General features: G+C 51.1%; 1 protein-coding gene across 1 annotated transcript in view; it reads right to left on the minus strand.

The window, feature by feature from the left end:
- Positions 1–10,071, minus strand: part of LOC311322084 (double-stranded RNA-specific editase 1-like) — a gene marked incomplete at both ends in the record, with an annotated part of 41,508 nt that extends 31,437 nt beyond the window's left edge. The window contains 3 exons of the mRNA XM_084454094.1: positions 5,266–5,455; positions 7,837–7,907; positions 9,990–10,071. Coding sequence (XP_084310220.1) covers positions 5,266–5,455; positions 7,837–7,907; positions 9,990–10,071 — 343 coding nt within the window. The remainder of the gene's footprint in view (positions 1–5,265; positions 5,456–7,836; positions 7,908–9,989) is intronic.
- Positions 10,072–19,967: the final 9,896 nt, after the last annotated feature.

Here is a 19,967-nt window from a genome sequence, read left to right on the forward strand (position 1 = left end):
CGCGCCCGCTATCAGGGAGGGGGCGGGGGCGGGGGAAACGGGGGGCTGATGTTGAATTTCACACCCCACGGCCCTGGGATTAGCAGCGAGGGGTTGACTGACAGGCAGGCAGCGGAGGGGAGGGATAGGTGTGTGTGTGTGTGGGGGGGGGGGGCTACCTTTCTGAGAGGTCAGTCGGTGGAATGGGGGGGGGGGGGGGGGGGGCGCCGGTTATCAGCGCCGCCTCAGGCCCGGCCTGATGGGAGGGAGATGCCGCTATCGGACCCACCAATCAGAGGAGCAGACTGTTTTGCCAGACAGAGAGGCGCAGCTCCTGCAGACGCACGCCTCACAGAACACATCCGCTCACCTGCAGCACAATTCACTCTCCTCCCAGTAGATTAAACTCACACTCCGCTTCCCCTCGCGACACGCCCGTCTGCACGCCACGGCACCACGGAAATGACGGCTCCTACATTCCCAAAGTGCCAGGATGAACAATGGAACAGCGTCTACCCCATCTTCCACAGATTACTCTGAAAATTGAATAATTCCAAGGGGAGGCGGATTGGCGAAAAAATACAGAAAAATGCAACACTTACTTTTTGAGTGTTTGGGGGAGATAATACATTTGCATTAATGTCTAATGACTAAAGTGTGTTTCAGAGTTTAAGCTACTGAAATATAAGGAGCCACAGACAATCCTGTCTGAACCCAACGAAGCAGGGATATTACATAAATTACTTCAGGCACAGTAATATAACAGCCTGCTTCCTAAGAGACTTCACAATATCCTCAGTCCAAAAACATTCTTAATGAATGTTCCACCACAATAAATTCAATATCACTCAGAGACAGTTGTTTTGTTGAATACTAGAAATGAGATTTAATAGTCAAATTCCCACATAATCGGTTATAATATTCCACCATGACATGTTCTGGGGGCCGACTCCTCCAGCATCTTCTGGTCTTAGTCTCAGGGAGACGGCTCAACATCACCTGCCTCTAAACCTGGATGTTGGACCACGTTTGAGACGTCCACCCAGCAGAGACAGACTAATGAAGTCTCACTACCATCACCTGAGAATATCACTACCATCACCTGAGAATATCACTACCATCACCTGAGATAATCAACCATCACCAGAGAATATCACTACCATCACCTGAGAATATCACTACCATCACCTGAGAATATCACTACCATCACCTGAGAATAACACTACCATCACCTGAGAATATCACTACCATCACCTGAGAATATCACTACCATCACCTGATAATATCACTACCATCACCAGAGAATATCACTACCATCACCTGAGAATATCACTACCATCACCAGAGAATATCACTACCATCACCAGAGAATATCACTACCATCACCTGAGAATATCACTACCATCACCAGAGAATATCAACCATCACCTGAGAATATCACTACCATCACCAGAGAATATCACTACCATCACCTGAGAATATCACTACCATCACCAGAGAATATCAACCATCACCAGAGAATATCAACCATCACCTGAGAATATCAACCATCACCTGAGAATATCACTACCATCACCTGAGAATATCACTACTATCACCTGAGAATATCACTACCATCACCTGAGAATATCACTACCATCACCAGAGAATATCACTACCATCACCAGAGAATATCAACCATCACCTGAGAATATCACTACCATCACCTGAGAATATCACTACCATCACCTGAGAATATCACTACCATCACCTGAGAATATCACTACCATCACCAGAGAATATCACTACCATCACCTGAGAATATCACTACCATCACCAGAGAATATCAACCATCACCTGAGAATATCACTACCATCACCAGAGAATATCACTACCATCACCTGAGAATATCACTACCATCACCAGAGAATATCAACCATCACCAGAGAATATCAACCATCACCAGAGAATATCACTACCATCACCTGAGAATATCACTACCATCACCTGAGAATATCACTACCATCACCTGAGAATATCACTACCATCACCTGAGAATATCACTACCATCACCTGAGAATATCAACCATCACCAGAGAATATCAACCATCACCAGAGAATATCACTACCATCACCTGAGAATATCAACCATCACCAGAGAATATCACTACCATCACCTGAGAATATCAACCATCACCTGAGAATATCACTACCATCACCTGAGAATATCACTACCATCACCTGAGAATATCACTATCATCACCTGAGAATATCACTACCATCACCTGAGAATATCACTACCATCACCTGAGAATATCAACCATCACCAGAGAATATCAACCATCACCAGAGAATATCACTACCATCACCAGAGAATATCACTACCATCACCTGAGAATATCACTATCATCACCTGAGAATATCACTACCATCACCTGAGAATATCACTACCATCACCAGAGAATATCACTACCATCACCTGAGAATATCAACCATCACCAGAGAATATCAACCATCACCAGAGAATATCACTACCATCACCTGAGAATATCACTACCATCACCTGAGAATATCACTATCATCACCTGAGAATATCACTATCATCACCAGAGAATATCACTATCATCACCTGAGAATATCACTACCATCACCTGAGAATATCAACCATCACCAGAGAATATCAACCATCACCTGAGAATATCACTACCATCACCTGAGAATATCACTACCATCACCTGAGAATATCACTATCATCACCTGAGAATATCACTACCATCACCTGAGAATATCACTACCATCACCAGAGAATATCACTATCATCACCAGAGAATATCACTACCATCACCTGAGAATATCACTATCATCTCCAGAGAATATCACTACCATCACCAGAGAATATCACTATCATCACCTGAGAATATCACTACCATCACCTGAGAATATCACTACCATCACCTGAGAATATCACTATCATCACCTGAGAATATCACTACCATCACCAGAGAATATCACTACCATCACCTGAGAATATCACTACCATCACCTGAGAATATCAACCATCACCAGAGAATATCACTACCATCACCTGAGAATATCACTACCATCACCTGAGAATATCACTACCATCACCAGAGAATATCACTATCATCACCTGAGAATATCACTACCATCACCTGAGAATATCACTACCATCACCTGAGAATATCACTACCATCACCTGAGAATATCACTATCATCACCTGAGAATATCACTACCATCACCAGAGAATATCACTACCATCACCAGAGAATATCAACCATCACCTGAGAATATCACTACCATCACCTGAGAACATCACTACCATCACCAGAGAATATCACTACCATCACCAGAGAATATCACTACCATCACCAGAGAATATCAACCATCACCTGAGAATATCACTACCATCACCTGAGAATATCAACCATCACCAGAGAATATCACTACCATCACCTGAGAATATCAACCATCACCTGAGAATATCACTACCATCACCTGAGAATATCACTACCATCACCTGAGAATATCACTATCATCACCTGAGAATATCACTACCATCACCTGAGAATATCACTACCATCACCTGAGAATATCAACCATCACCAGAGAATATCAACCATCACCAGAGAATATCACTACCATCACCTGAGAATATCACTATCATCACCTGAGAATATCACTACCATCACCTGAGAATATCACTACCATCACCTGAGAATATCAACCATCACCAGAGAATATCACTACCATCACCTGAGAATATCACTACCATCACCTGAGAATATCACTATCATCACCTGAGAATATCACTATCATCACCAGAGAATATCACTATCATCACCTGAGAATATCACTACCATCACCTGAGAATATCAACCATCACCAGAGAATATCAACCATCACCTGAGAATATCACTACCATCACCTGAGAATATCACTACCATCACCTGAGAATATCACTATCATCACCTGAGAATATCACTACCATCACCTGAGAATATCACTACCATCACCAGAGAATATCACTATCATCACCAGAGAATATCACTACCATCACCTGAGAATATCACTATCATCTCCAGAGAATATCACTACCATCACCAGAGAATATCACTACCATCACCTGAGAATATCACTACCATCACCTGAGAATATCACTATCATCACCTGAGAATATCACTACCATCACCAGAGAATATCACTACCATCACCTGAGAATATCACTACCATCACCTGAGAATATCAACCATCACCAGAGAATATCACTACCATCACCTGAGAATATCACTACCATCACCTGAGAATATCACTACCATCACCAGAGAATATCACTACCATCACCTGAGAATATCACTACCATCACCTGAGAATATCACTATCATCACCTGAGAATATCACTACCATCACCTGAGAATATCACTACCATCACCAGAGAATATCACTATCATCACCAGAGAATATCACTACCATCACCTGAGAATATCACTATCATCTCCAGAGAATATCACTACCATCACCAGAGAATATCACTACCATCACCTGAGAATATCACTACCATCACCTGAGAATATCACTATCATCACCTGAGAATATCACTACCATCACCAGAGAATATCACTACCATCACCTGAGAATATCACTACCATCACCTGAGAATATCAACCATCACCAGAGAATATCACTACCATCACCTGAGAATATCACTACCATCACCTGAGAATATCACTACCATCACCAGAGAATATCACTACCATCACCTGAGAATATCACTACCATCACCTGAGAATATCACTACCATCACCTGAGAATATCACTATCATCACCTGAGAATATCACTACCATCACCAGAGAATATCACTACCATCACCTGAGAATATCACTACCATCACCTGAGAATATCACTACCATCACCTGAGAATAACACTACCATCACCTGAGAATATCACTACCATCACCTGAGAATATCACTACCATCACCTGAGAATATCACTACCATCACCAGAGAATATCACTACCATCACCAGAGAATATCAAACCCTCAGCAGACCCTAATACATATTTATGATGCCAGCTCAAATGCTTAGCAACAACCTTTGTTAAACACAGTAGCGCAGTCACCCAGCACATTTCCTCTGATGAACAAGTCTTGAACGCATCAAACTTCAAACAAACACACCTCGGTGAACACATCAGAGACCGACAAACACTCGCAACTTCCCCCGTGTGCACGTGTGAACAAAAACAAACACGCTAAGATCTGGAGGAGACTCCAGGGGGGGGCATACCTTTGCGCTCGGAGCGTTTCTTGCGCCTCCTCTTGAACCTCCTGTGGAGGAGGCAGTAGTAGGCCCCCGTGCTCTGGGCGCGGTCCAGGAGCAGAGCCATGTCTGGGGAGCCGCTGCTCTGGACCCCGGCGAGCCTGAGGGGCTCCTCTGATCTGGCTTCTTCTCCTGCCGACGCCTGCCTCCTTGTTAGCTACGCGCAGGAACAGACCGGGGGGGCTACAGACCCTCCTCCCTGCTCTACTACTCTTGGGGGGGGGGGGGGGGGGGGGGCTACAGACCCTCCTCCCTGCTCTAATACTCTGGGGGGAGGGGCTACACAGAGAAGGAGGGGCCGTCAGTTAGTCTACCATAACCAGAGGAGGTGGTGCTGTCTGGCACGGCCACTCAGGGTGGTAAACGGCTGTCGAATGAACATGCTAGAATCTCTCTCTCTGTCTCCACCCCTCCCTCCCTCCCTCCCTCCCTCCCTCCCTCCCTCCCTCCCTCCTTCTCTCTCTCTCTCTCTCTCTCTCTCTCTCTCACACACACTCACTGTCTCTATAACTCTCTCTCTCTCTCTCTCTCTCTCTCTCTCACTGTCTCTCTCTCTCACTGTCTCTCTCTCTCTCTCTCTCTCTCTCTCTCTCACTGTCTCTCTCTCTCTGTCTGTCTCTCTCTCAGCTGTCCTCAGCTTTGCCAGCACGCGTTTTCAACACAAAGGCTCACTCCTCTGACCTCCTGACTTCATCAGGAGATCACAGACAGGACAGGCACTCGTCTCCAGTCTGAGGGGCTCTCTGGGGGGGGTTCTCCAGTCTGGGGGGCTCTGCTCCGTCTCTGGGTCACACGCCCCCCGGTCACACAGAGCGCTCGTAGATGTCGCTGGACTATAGCGTGTTCTATGGGCCGTCACTGTGAGTGTAGAGTGTGGAGGGACGCGTCACTGACATGCTGCACAGACAGCGTGTGGTTTCTGCACATTCTGGTCTACGGACCCTGGCTGGACAACAACAACAACAACAACAACATTTGAAGCCCTTCAGAACCCCAGAGTGATGGTGGGGAGGGTTAGGGTTGGGGTTAGGGTTGGGGTTGGGGTTAGGGTTAGGGTTGGGGTTAGGGTTGGGGTTAGGGAGGCTTGCCTGCTAGCAGACAGACGTCTGGACCTCTGGGATGAGACTGATCCATCGCCTCCAACGCGCCGGGAAAACGCAGCCGAGCGCAACTTGACTATTTAAATACATTTCAAATACTTCCTGATGCAGAGTCTCGCGCTGACTGGCAGCTCTGTGTGCTGAGTCAGCAGGCTGTTATGGAGCATAACCCCGCCACGCCCCCGGCCCAAAGCCCCTCTAATCCCTCGGGCAATTACAGCCCCGACACACACCAGCGCTGGGGAGCCTGAGGACCATGGAGCCCGTCTCCACTCAGCGTCCATGTCCCCATCAACCACCTCTGGGCTCTGGGGGATGATCCCTCCTCCTGCAGCCCAGGTGAACGATATGAATAATACAACACAACCTCAAACTCTCTTCAGACTCCCATTGTGGCCATTGAGGATTATACCAACTGATGATGGCTGCAGGTAGAATACTGTAGTAGCCATTGGCTGGTCACTTGTTATCAATGTTTAAGTGAAGAGTTACGCCAGAAGAGTTACGTCAAATTCTAAGCGTGTATTTTACCACCGATTTGCAGGGAGACTAATATAATTGTGAGTTCATCACTGGCATTCAATATCTCCCCACGATGTGCGATGTCAAAGAGAGCGCTTCACTGGAATGGAACTCTGTCTGCCCCTGGTGGACACAGTGCAACACTACAGCAACAGGGAGGGCATTGTTCAGTATTTGTGCTCCAGAAACACGGTGTATACAGCAGCAGACAGGCGACACCGCTATGAATCACAGTCTGCTTATGGGCTTTTTAAAGCTTGACTAGCGCCATGTCATGACAATAAACATCTGACCGTTTAGGAACCCATAGTGTCGAGACACACCCCTGCCTAGAACCGTGTTGTCGAGACACACCCCTGCCTAGAACCGTGTTGTCAAACACACCCCTGCCTAGAACCGTGTTGTCAAACACACCCCTGCCTAGAACCGTGTTGTCGAGAGACACCCCTGCCTAGAACCGTGTTGTCGAGAGACACCCCTGCCTAGAACCGTGTTGTCGAGAGACACCCCTGCCTAGAACCGTGTTGTCGAGAGACACCCCTGCCTAGAACCGTGTTGTCGAGACACGCCCCTGCCTAGAACCGTGTTGTGTTGTGAGCTAGACTTTTTCTTCCTAGGATGGCAAAGGAATGTTCACACCCCAAAATAATTTGATTGGTCATGTGTCACCGTTGTGGCGACGGTTAGGTTTTGCCAACAAAAAAAAGACTGGTTAAGGTGAGGGTTAGGGGTCAGGGGTTAGGGCAGGGCACGGCAAGTGACTCATGACCAATCAAATTAGTTTGGAGGATGAACATTCCTTCGCCATGCTAGCGGTGTTTTACAGGCAACACTGCCCCCCAGTGGACTGCAGTGGAAGAGTGGAGGAGGCCTTGCTGCATCTCAAAATGGGAGTAAAAGGTGAAAGGTCACCAACCTTGCTTTTACTGTTGTCGTCGTTGTCGTCGTCGTCGTTGTTCTCTGGGGAAACTTGGTGGATCCAGCGATCTGAAAAACAGAACACATTAGTGTATAAATGTGTTATTCTGATGTAACGCACATGAGTCACACAGCCCTGAGCACCACATGCTTCTGAGAAAGGTCAACATCCACAAGCAGAATTTCACCAGCAACTAAGCGTCCATCGTCCCTCTCTGCCCAGCAACGACCCCGTCCCTCTCTGAGTGAGCATCACCCATATCCTCTGCTGTAATATCTCCGTCCCACCAGCAGATGGAGCTCTCGCTCTTCTCAGGTTCAAAGTTCCAGTCCAACTCTAGTTTTCCTTACATGGATTCAGGCTGGGTCTGTTAGCGCTACTGGGCTGGACTACCCTGTCACGGACGTGAGACTGAACACATGCGGTGTGGGTGAAGTGTGTGGATACTAGAGGGAGAACATAATGGACTCGCACGGCAGACTGATTGAAAGCTGAAACAACAAGCCGTCGTGATCATGTGATCTATCTTGACCAGTATCAACAGATCCCAGTGAAACCAGACAGACTCAGGACCTGTGAGCTCGCTGGGCGGGACTAGGAGACGCGTTATGTGTCCTTAAATAGGAATTCAACGGCAGCTCATAAGTAATGCGTGTTTACATACTTGCTGAGCGCACAGCGCGCACACACACACACACACACACACACACACACACACACACACACACACACACACACACACACACACACACACTTTATTCATTACAAAGCTACAGAGAGGAATTCTGAGCCTCCCATCTCTCCCTCCCTGGCCTGCATGCGCGTCCTAGCGGTACCCTGACGGCCCGGTGGACTCATCTCTCCCTCCCTGGCCTGCATGCGTGTCCCAGCGGTACCCTGACCTCCCGGTGGGTCCATCTCTCCCTCCCTGGCCTGCATGCGTGTCCTAGCGGTACCCTGAACGCCCGGTGGGTCCATCTCTCCCTCCCTGGCCTGCATGCGTGTCCTAGCGGTACCCTGACGGCCCGGTGGACTCATCTCTCCCTCCCTGGCCTGCATGCGTGTCCTAGCGGTACCCTGACCTCTCGGTGGACTCATCTCTCCCTCCCTGGCCTGCATGCGTGTCCTAGCGGTACCCTGACCGCCCGGTGGGTCCATCTCTCCCTCCCTGGCCTGCAGGCGTGTCCTAGCGGTACCCTGACCTCTCGGTGGACTCATCTCTCCCTCCCTGGCCTGCATGCGTGTCCTAGCGGTACCCTGACCTCTCGGTGGACTCATCTCTCCCTCCCTGGCCTGCATGCGTGTCCTAGCGGTACCCTGACCGCCCGGTGGGTCCATCTCTCCCTCCCTGGCCTGCATGCCTGTCCTTGTGGTACCCTGACGGCCCGGTGGACTCATCTCTCCCTGCGCCGTCAGGAACACAGCAACATCCACCCGGCTCTGGCCCGGGGCGGGGCGGGTCAGCCTGACAGGAACAGAGCAACATCCCCCCGGCTCTGGCCCGGGGCGGGTCAGCCTGACAGGAACAGCAGGAGGGCTGAACAGTTCAGCACGCCCGTGAATAAGGGCAGTTTCACCCCAAACAGAGACACAGTCAAATCTCCCAGATAGTTCATCCAGTGACGCTTTCCGCTTTCCTTCGCCTACAGGACCAGGATGAACCACGGAGGGGTGAGAGCAATCACAGGACTATGATGGAGGAGCTCTGATTCAAATTCCTCCTGTGTTTTATCTCCTCATGGGACTTTAAACCAAACATCCCTGAAGAGCAATGTCTGTCAGACTGAGTCTTCTGGGCATCGGTCTTCACCAAGAACACAAAGCGTCCATTGTTCGCAATCACAGACACAGCAGAGATAATAGGTAGCCTCGCATTCTGGCACAGCTGGAATTTTCCAGTATATATCAAAACTCTCACATATTTTGCGCAGCCATAATAAATGTGCATTTTTCTGTGTAATCGTGTAGTGGGTTTGTGGGGGTGTGTTTGATTCGCTCCCTCGTCAGAGCCCCCAGACACCACACGCTCTGCTGCACTTGGCAGAAAGCATCCTGTTTTACGTCTCCTGAACTGGCTTATGGAAATCCAACAGTCAGACTGGGAAAAACGGAGCGGGAGCAGTGATGGACTTGAGCCTGTCTGTCTGCACCTCCCCCGCAGGGCAGCAGAGAGGCTGCGCTCGAAACAAACAGCCCCGACTCCTGGGCCTCCATCCACTCCTGCTGAGGCATCTGAGTCCACGCTAGGAATTATAATATGTAAATATATAAGCACTATTCAGGGTCTCCCTCACAGCGCCGCCTGCAGGCCAGTGTGTGCTTCTACTGTGGGAGTAGAGTAGGATAGAGTAGGGCAGAGTAGAGTAGAGTAGAGTAGAATAGAGTAGAGTAGAGTAGAGTAGAGTAGAGTAGAGTAGAGTAGAGTAGAGTAGAGTAGAGTAGGGTAGAGTAGAGCAGAGTAGAGCAGAGTAGGGTAATCATGAATAACAGAAACATGAAATATCACAAGTTGTAAACTGTAAAGTGTCCTCAGTTGTTTGTCTTTTAAATGGTTATGTTGTGTTTTATGTTTATATCCTGTTCTGCTGCCTGTCATGGTCCGAACCCTCCTGTAAAAGAGATTTTAATCTCAATGAGATGCCCTCTTCCTGGCTAAATTAAGATTATTATTATTTTTTTTTTAAATACGTTACAATAAAAAATACAGTTCTGAGATAGTTACACACACAGTTCTGAGATAGCTACACACACAGTTGTGAGATAGCTACACACACAGTTCTGAGATAGCTACACACACAGTTCTGAGATAGCTACACACACAGTTCTGAGATAGTTACACACAGTTCTGAGATAGCTACACACACAGTTCTCATTTTCCATGACTAATCTAAGAGACGTCTGTCAGACATAACAGTTCACTCAGGTTTAAGGTTCTGGGACAGTTTGTTGGCATGCGCTGATGCAGATGGTCCCTCTGACTTTAACCTGGTTTCAAAAATCCTGTTGAAGACAGGAGATTATGAAAGAGGGGCTGTTCTTAGCTGGGGAGGCGGAGCATGTTCACTCAGGGATAGTGCAGGAGGACGAGTATTAATCCACACAAAAAAATAATCTGTCCAGATGGGGTATTGACCAGGATGCACACCGAGCAGGTCGCAGGTCGTAGGTCACGTGTGCTGCTGAGCGACCTGCAGCCTAGAGACAGAGCTTTGATCCTGGTCTTCACATCACAGGACTGGAATGTCACAGCTGGCCCTGACACAGAGGCTGTACTATAGGGCCTAGTGGCTGTACTATAGGGACTAGAGCCTGTACTATAGGGACTAGAGACTGTACTATAGGGACTAGAGCCTGTACTTTAGGGACTAGAGACTGTACTTTAGGGACTAGTGGCTGTACTATAGGGACTAGAGACTGTACTATAGGGACTAGAGACTGTACTATAGGGACTAGTGGCTGTACTATAGGGCCTAGTGGCTGTACTATAGGGACTAGAGACTGTACTATAGGGACTAGAGCCTGTACTATAGGGACTAGAGACTGTACTATAGGGACTAGTGGTTGTACTATAGGGACTAGAGACTGTACTATAGGGACTAGAGACTGTACTATAGGGACTAGAGACTGTACTATAGGCACTAGAGACTGTACTATAGGGACTAGTGGCTGTACTATAGGGACTAGTGGCTCTACTATAGGGACTAGTGGTTGTACTATAGGGACTAGTGGCTCTACTATAGGGACTAGTGGCTGTACTATAGGGACTAGTGGCCTCATCCCAGCTGGACACGCCTGGAACACCTCCCCAGGGAGGCACCCAGGAGGCATCCTCACTAGATGCCCGAACCACCTCAACTGGCTCCTTTCGACGCAAAGGAGTAGCGCCTCTGCTCCGAGTCTCTCCCGGATGACTGAACTTCTCACCCGATCTCTCAGGGAGACCACCACCACCCTCCGGAGAAGATAGATCGAGAGCTTTGCCTTTTGGCTCAGCTCTCTTTTCGTCACAACAGTGCGGTAAAGCGACTGCAGAATCGCACCAGCTGCTCCGATTCTCCAGCCAAACTCCCTCTCCATGGTTCCCTCACTTGTGAACAAGACTCCCAGATACTTGAACTCCTTCACTTGGGGTAAAGAGTAATTTCCTACTCGGAGCGGACAAACCACCGGTTTCCTGCTGAGAACCATGGCCTCAGATTTAGAGGTGCTGATTCTCATCCCAGCCGCTTCACACTCAGTTGCGAACCTATCCAGAGAGTGCTGGAGGTCGCAGGCCGATGATGCCATCCGGACTACATCATCTGCAAACAACAGCGACACGATCCCCAGCTCACCGAACTGCAAACCCACCTCCCCACGGCTACGCCTCGATATCCTGTCCATGAACATCACAAACAGGATTGGTGACAAAGCGCAGCCCTGGCGGAGGCCAACCCCCACCGGAAAGGAAACCGACTTACTGCCGAGGACACGGACACAGCTCTCGCTCGGGGTGTACAGGGATTAGATGGCCCTAAGTAGGGACCCCCTCACCCCATACTCCCGCATAACCCTCCACAAGACCTCTTGAGGGACCCGGTCGTAAGCCTTCTCCAAATCCATGAAGCACATGTAGACTGGTTGGGCAAACTCCCAAGCCCCCTCCAAGATCCTCGCAAGAGTGAAGAGCTGGTCGGTGGTTCCACGACCAGGACAGAATCCGCATTGTTCCTCTTCAATCTGAGGTTCGACTATAGGCCAGACCCTCTTTTCCATCATGAGGCGTGTCAACCAAGACAGCCCCTCAACACCCAGCGCCTTCAGCATTTCTGGATGGATCTCACCAGTCCCTGGGGCTTTGCCACTGTGGAGTTGTTTGACTACCTCAGTGACCTCCTCCAGGGAAATTGACGATGACCCCCCTTCATCTTCCAGCTCTGCCCCGATTGTAGAGGGTGGGTTAGTCAGGTTCAGGAGTTCGTCAAAGTGCTCCTTCCAAAGCTCAATGACCTCCTCATTTGAGGTCAGCAGTGTCCCTTCCTTGCTGTACACAGCTTGGATGTTTCCCCGCTTTCCCTTCCTGAGGTGTCGGATGGTCTTCTAGAAACACTTTGGTGCCGACCGAAAGTCCTTCTCCATGGTTTCTCCGAACTCCTCCCACACCCGCTGCTTTGCCTTGGTCACGAACGAGGAGAAGAGCCTGTCCAGAGAGAACTCAACTGTGGAGGTTGGGGGCGGCTGGGAGCTGCGGCCTGAGGGCCATAGGTACCTCAATGGGCTGTAACCCTCGGACACCGTGGTGGACACCGGTGGTCAGGGAAGCCGTCCGACTGAAGAAGGAGGCCTTCCGGGACATGTTAGCCCGGGAGACCCCAGAAGAAGTTGCAGGGTATGACTATACTGTTCTAGTGAATTTGCTGAATCAGTGGTGGTTGGGTAAGAAGTGGGTATAATAGGTAACAAGTGGGTGTAAGAGTGTTCATATGTCAGTGGTTCAGTAGTGGAGGGTTCCTGATACGGAGCAGACCCAGTATATACTGATATACACAGTAGACCCACTTCTTTATCCATGGACCCACAGTAGACCCACTTCTTTAACCATGGACCCACAGTAGACCCACTTCTTTAAACACCACTAATGTAAAAACGGTAATATTTCTGCTACAGTATACCCACTTGTTTAATCAGTGTATACCCATTTCTTTAGTCATCACTACACCCCTGCTGTGTGTATATGCTCATGAAATAATGTATACTCAGTTCCCTCAACTGCTCTACTGTCCCGCGGGAGGTAAAATGTCCAGTTCTTCAAAGAGGCAGAAACAGAGAATCCAGGCAGCACTATTGATGTGAATTTACGATTGAAATCCTCTCCTGAACGTCGGCAGTCTGTCAAGTCAGAGTTTGACCTCAGGTGCTTCTTCCCAGCAGCGTGTGGAGAAAGCAGCCTGTCCCTGCGGAACCCCTCAACTCCTCCTCACCTCAGTCAATAACACAACCCGACCCGTCACACATTCAGCAGATCCCCTCCCCCGGCGCTCCCGCTCGCATCCAGACAGACGGCTTCTAATAGGGGAAGAGACACGATGCATCGAGCGCTCTCTGTGTGCCTGTAATCCGACCGCACCCCGGGGACCCATTCACTGTAGTGGTAATAAAGATAAAAGCTCAGGGAAATGAAAGCGGGACCACGAGGAGCCAGACGCTGAAACCTGCCCTGGAGCCCGGAGCTGGAGGGCCCGAGCAAACGAGCAGCTCTCTGGGTACGAGCCGCTCTGGATAACCAGGGTACTAGACGCTCTGGATGACCAGGGTACGAGCCGCTCTGGATAACCAGGGTACGAGACGCTCTGGATAACCAGGGTACAGGCCGCTCTGGATAACCAGGGTACAGGCCGCTCTGGATAACCAGGGGCACAGCTGAGCGATGGGCTCATGTACTGTAGTTGTTACCTGTCTTGTTTTTATTTCTCTAACAGGTGGAAAGCTCTGGGGCTAGACATATACACCAGGTACAGTACACACACACTCACACACCAACACACACACACACTCTCTCTCTCTCTCTCTCTCTCTCTGTCTTAGTCAGGCCCGAGAGGTGACCCTACATTATCCTGTCAGGGAGAGGGAGAACAGCTCCTCCTGGGCAGCTGAGCAACACCGCTGTCCAAACAAATACACAAGACGAGCAGAACCACGGAACCACGGCCGAGTCTGACCCAAGACCACACCTGATCTGCCCTCAGCCTCACCCCCCCCCCCCCCCCCAAGCTCCCTCCCTCCTCCTAGAGGCAGCCAATTGACGTGGCGGTGGCGACCCCCCCCCCCTCCCTTCCCCTCCCTGGAAACATTTCCGCGAGGCCTGTCTGCCTGTCTGTCTGTCTGTCTGGCCCTGGCACGGGGATGCGGGGGGATGGAGAGATGCCCCCCCCCTCAGGTGATGAGGAGAGGGAGACGACCAGACCGCTGAGAGCAGGAGATCATGTGAGGTTTCAATCTGCTCTGTCGAAGCTTTCCAGACGCTCTCTCTCCACTCCCGCACAGAACACAACATGGCCAACAGGACAGATGACAGAGCCCTGACCCATCACCCGGTTTAATTCACCCCTGTTCACGTTCCTCTGGTCAAATCAGGTTCCTACTCTGCAGTAGCTAATGGAGTGCAGGCTGTACAATACTGTTACATGATGTGACATCAAATCGATGTTTGGCTTTGACCTGATTTGCCGGTGACGTCCTGCGCAGCGTTGCCTTTGCACACGGGTCAATAACAAACCCGTTCGCCCTCTGAGAAACACACCAGAGGAGGGGCTCCCACTGATGAATCACCACAGTTGAGGATGAGAGAGGTCAAATTAACCTCGCGTCACCACGTTCTCCTCGGGGGGAGAGCCGGGGTTCTACTCACCGTTCCTCACCGGTTGCTAGTTAGAATAACACACGGACAAACTGAACCAAACCAAGGATTCCAACAAGTCCTTGAAGAAAACTGCCGCATCGCATCGTAGATTTATGACGGCCTTTTTTGGAGCGCAGACCGTTTTTGGACATGAGGATCAGATCTGCTCAGGATAGAAACCACGGCTGGAAAGAGAATAGTCTCCAGACTAGCTATGAATATTCAGAGGCTATGAAATATCAGCCAATCAGCTTCTGAGCCCCCGGGCTGTCCGTCCCCCCCCCCCCGTTTGATAGCCCTGTGATGTGCAGCTGAGGAGCTGCAGCCAGGCGGAGGTACGGCTTGGCGTTAGGAGGCGGAGCCTGTTCGCTGAAGCTCTGGATACAACACAGCGTCATCGTTAAAGTCGTGAACGACAACAATCACCGCACAACCGCCTCACGTAGAGAGCAATCATATTCCACAGCAGTGAATCTCCCCGTGCTGGTAGGGTACCCTGGATCTGGGACTCCTCCCCAAGCAGGCCGACCGCCAGGCCTTCGTCATCGCCGCCTCAGCTGGGGGGGTGGGGGGGGGGGGGGGGGCTCAAGACCAGTCAGGTCAGCACAGCCAGTGGACATGACACCTCCGAGGGCAGCGGTGACTAATCACACGCACACACACACACACACTTCCATTCTCTGTGTAGCTGGGGATGTGGCAGAGGGGGTCTGTACTGAGTCACCTTCCCCCAGACGGGGAGTGGGGTGGGGTGGGGAGCGGGTCCTCTGACACAGCAGATGCATCACCTTGTTAGGTGGCATACCACAGCCGTACCCCCGCCTGGAACACTGGCACAGCCCTCCTCCAGACCCCGCCGGCGCCGGCCACCACCATCTGGGCAGAGAGGCCGCCAGGCCCGACAGGGCGTCCATGAGGCCGGGAAACCCGCCGTGTGGTCCAAACAGCCAGGCTCCTCATGAGGACCGTGTGGTCCAAACAGCCAGGCTCCTCATGAGGACGTGTCCAAACAGCCAGGCTCCTCAGGATGCTCATGAGGACATGTCCAAACAGCCGGGGACAGATGGTAAACACAACGCCTGGAGGGATTGATTTTGGCCTGTCTGGCGCTGTTAGCTTCCCGGCTACCTGAAGCATAATAAAAAGGTTTTAGAATAAACATCCATCCCGCCGTGGTGTAAATTAAGGCAACCCTGAAACGGCGCCACAAACCCAGTAAAATGAAAGACATATTTCCTTCTCTGCGCCGATGTGAAGGGATTCACCTTCCTTATATGGAGTTATCCGATAAACAGACTCCGTTGCTCGAGGGAAGGTGAAATCAGCCTGGATCATTTAGATGTTTTACCCATGAAAGACCCCAAGCAACAATGAAACAAGCTGGGAACTATCCTAGGAGGAAGCACCCACATGGCTGAAACAGGTGCTTATTTTTACCTCAGAGAGTAGTGCGTCACTCATCGGGGAAATGCTGCTGGGGGGGGTTTTCAGGTGAAAAGGTTGTAAAGAAGAGCTCTCAGCTGAACCAGTCGTTCTGAGTCAGTGGCTCCTGACTTGACTGATAGACAGACGACGTTTCTCCATGCAGAGGACTGTGTGGTTCTAATGAGGGATCTTCTCATCATAATAAAAGTGAACTCCCATCCTCTCCTCATCACAGCATCTCAGCCTGCGTATGCGCTGCTGCCAGGCGTTGCATAAGCTGCTCCTGGTGACGACAGCTGCTCCGTCTTCCTGCTACGTCTCTCCCTCAGAGCCGGTCTGTCCCTCAGAGCTGGTCTCTCCCTCAGAGCCGGTCTCTCCCTCAGAGCTGGTCTCTCCCTCAGAGCTGGTCTCTCCCTCAGAGCCGGTCTGTCCCTCAGAGCCGGTCTGTCCCTCAGAGCCGGTCTCTCCCTCAGAGCTGGTCTGTCCCTCAGAGCCGGTCTGTCCCTCAGAGCTGGTCTCTCCCTCAGAGCTGGTCTCTCCCTCAGAGCCGGTCTCTCCCTCAGAGCCGGTCTGTCCCTCAGAGCCGGTCTGTCCCTCAGAGCCGGTCTCTCCCTCAGAGCCGGTCTGTCCCTCAGAGCTGGTCTCTCCCTCAGAGCCGGTCTGTCCCTCAGAGCTGGTCTCTCCCTCAGAGCTGGTCTCTCCCTCAGAGCCGGTCTCTCCCTCAGAGCCGGTCTGTCCCTCAGAGCTGGTCTCTCCCTCAGAGCTGGTCTCTCCCTCAGAGCTGGTCTCTCCCTCAGAGCCGGTCTCTCCCTCAGAGCTGGTCTGTCCCTCAGAGCTGGTCTCTCCCTCAGAGCTGGTCTCTCCCTCAGAGCCGGTCTGTCCCTCAGAGCTGGTCTCTCCCTCAGAGCCGGTCTGTCCCTCAGAGCTGGTCTCTCCCTCAGAGCTGGTCTCTCCCTCAGAGCTGGTCTCTCCCTCAGAGCTGGTCTGTCCCTCAGAGCTGGTCTCTCCCTCAGAGCCGGTCTGTCCCTCAGAGCCGGTCTCTCCCTCAGAGCTGGTCTCTCCCTCAGGGCTGGTCTCTCCCTCAGAGCTGGTCTCTCCCTCAGAGCCGGTCTGTCCCTCAGAGCCGGACAGCGAGGGCAGCAGCCTTTCATCAGAACCCCCCAGATGATCTCTTACTCTGAAACGTGCAGAGCGGCGTTGCATGCTGGTCCCTGTCCAAACAGATCCGGCCTGACGCTCATGAGCCTGAGACAAAGCTGACCGGGTCCTGACCTTTGACCTCTATACGGCCCGGGAAACCAAGGGTCAATCGGCGCTACACCGTCCACCAAGGTGGCTCCAGGACATTAATGTGCATACAGCTAATTAGTCTGACAGGGTTTTAACGAAGTGGCTATGATAACAAGTGTGCCTGACGAGCAGTTGTCTAACAGGACCAGCAGTAGTCTAACAGGACCAGTAGTAGTCTAACAGGACCAGCAGTAGTCTAACAGGACCAGTAGTAGTCTAACAGGACCAGCAGTAGTCTAACAGGACCAGTAGTAGTCTAACAGGACCAGCAGTAGTCTAACAGGACCAGCAGTAGTCTAACAGGACCAGCAGTAGTCTAACAGGACCAGCAGTAGTCTAACAGGACCAGTAGTAGTCTAACAGGACCAGTAGTAGTCTAACAGGACCAGCAGTAGTCTAACAGGACCAGCAGTAGTCTAACAGGACCAGTAGTAGTCTAACAGGACCAGCAGTAGTCTAACAGGACCAGCAGTAGTCTAACAGGACCAGTAGTAGTCTAACGGGACCAGTAGTAGTCTAACAGGACCAGCAGTAGTCTAACAGGACCAGTAGTAGTCTAACAGGACCAGCAGTAGTCTAACAGGACCAGCAGTAGTCTAACAGGACCAGTAGTAGTCTAACAGGACCAGTAGTAGTCTAACAGGACCAGCAGTAGTCTAACAGGACCAGTAGTAGTCTAACAGGACCAGCAGTAGTCTAACAGGACCAGTAGTAGTCTAACAGGACCAGCAGTAGTCTAACAGGACCAGCAGTAGTCTAACAGGACCAGTAGTAGTCTAACAGGACCAGCAGTAGTCTAACAGGACCAGCAGTAGTCTAACAGGACCAGCAGTAGTCTAACAGGACCAGCAGTAGTCTAACAGGACCAGTAGTAGTCTAACAGGACCAGTAGTAGTCTAACAGGACCAGTAGTAGTCTAACAGGACCAGCTGTAGTCTAACAGGACCAGTAGTAGTCTAACAGGACCAGCAGTAGTCTAACAGGACCAGCAGTAGTCTAACAGGACCAGCTGTAGTCTAACAGGAGGATGCAAGTTCTCTCTTCATGAACCCGCCTCTGGGACGTGACTGACATCCTCGCCCCTCTCCTCTCTCTCCCCCCTCCCCTCTCTCTCCCCCCTCGCCCCTCCCCTCTCTCTCGCCCCTCCCCTCCCCTCTCTCTCCCCCCTCCCCTCTCTCTCCCCCCTCCCCTCCCCTCTCTCTCCCCCCTCCCCTCTCTCTCTCCCCTCCCCTCCCCTCTCTCTCCCCCCTCTCCTCTCTCTCCCCCCTCCCCTCTCTCTCCCCCCTCGCCCCTCTCCTCCCCTCTCTCTCGCCCCTCCCCTCCCCCTCTCCCCCCCCTCCCCAGCGCCTGGGTCGCCCCGCCCAGAGTGTCTCTCCGCTGAAGCCTGAAGCTCCATCCAGAACCGGGCCGAGGTCATCGGTCCTCGTCCCCGCGGCAGGGAGCGTGGCCGAGCGGAGCGCGAGGGCTGAAGAGAGTCCAGCTGACGTGCGACGGAGGCGGGTCCATTATCCAGCCTGGACGCCGGCTGCGCTAAGTCATCGCCCGCCGCGTGCCACCATCACCATCTCAAGACTTTATTAATATCCCACCTCCAGAGCCATGGATAATTCATCCCTGCTGAACAGCGAGAAGAGCCGGGGCAGCTGTGTGTGCAGAACAGGGCGTGTGTGTGTGTGTGTGTGTGTGTGTGTGTGTGTGTGTGTGTGTGTGTGTGTGTGTGTGTGTGTGTGTGTGTGAGAGAGAGAGAGAGTTATGGGCGTCCTGCCTGGTGCAGACTGGGTCTCGGGGAGGAGAGACAGGCTCATGTAAAGACCGCATTTCAGAAATTCCACCACCCTGATATGGCTGTAGATCACAAGCTAATAGGATAATGAATATTTCCACTGTGAGGGCTCTTTCTACGAGTGCTCGCTGCTGCTCGCAATCAATAAGCAATTGGACTTGACTATAAAAGCCTTCCGCTGCATAGAGGCAAGTACAAAACAGGTTTAACCAAGCAATGACCCAATCAACATCCCGAGAATAACATGTGTAA

Source organism: Borostomias antarcticus (genome assembly GCF_949987555.1).
Source record: "Borostomias antarcticus genome assembly, chromosome: 19".
In the NCBI taxonomy this organism is placed as follows: domain Eukaryota; kingdom Metazoa; phylum Chordata; class Actinopteri; order Stomiiformes; family Stomiidae; genus Borostomias; species Borostomias antarcticus.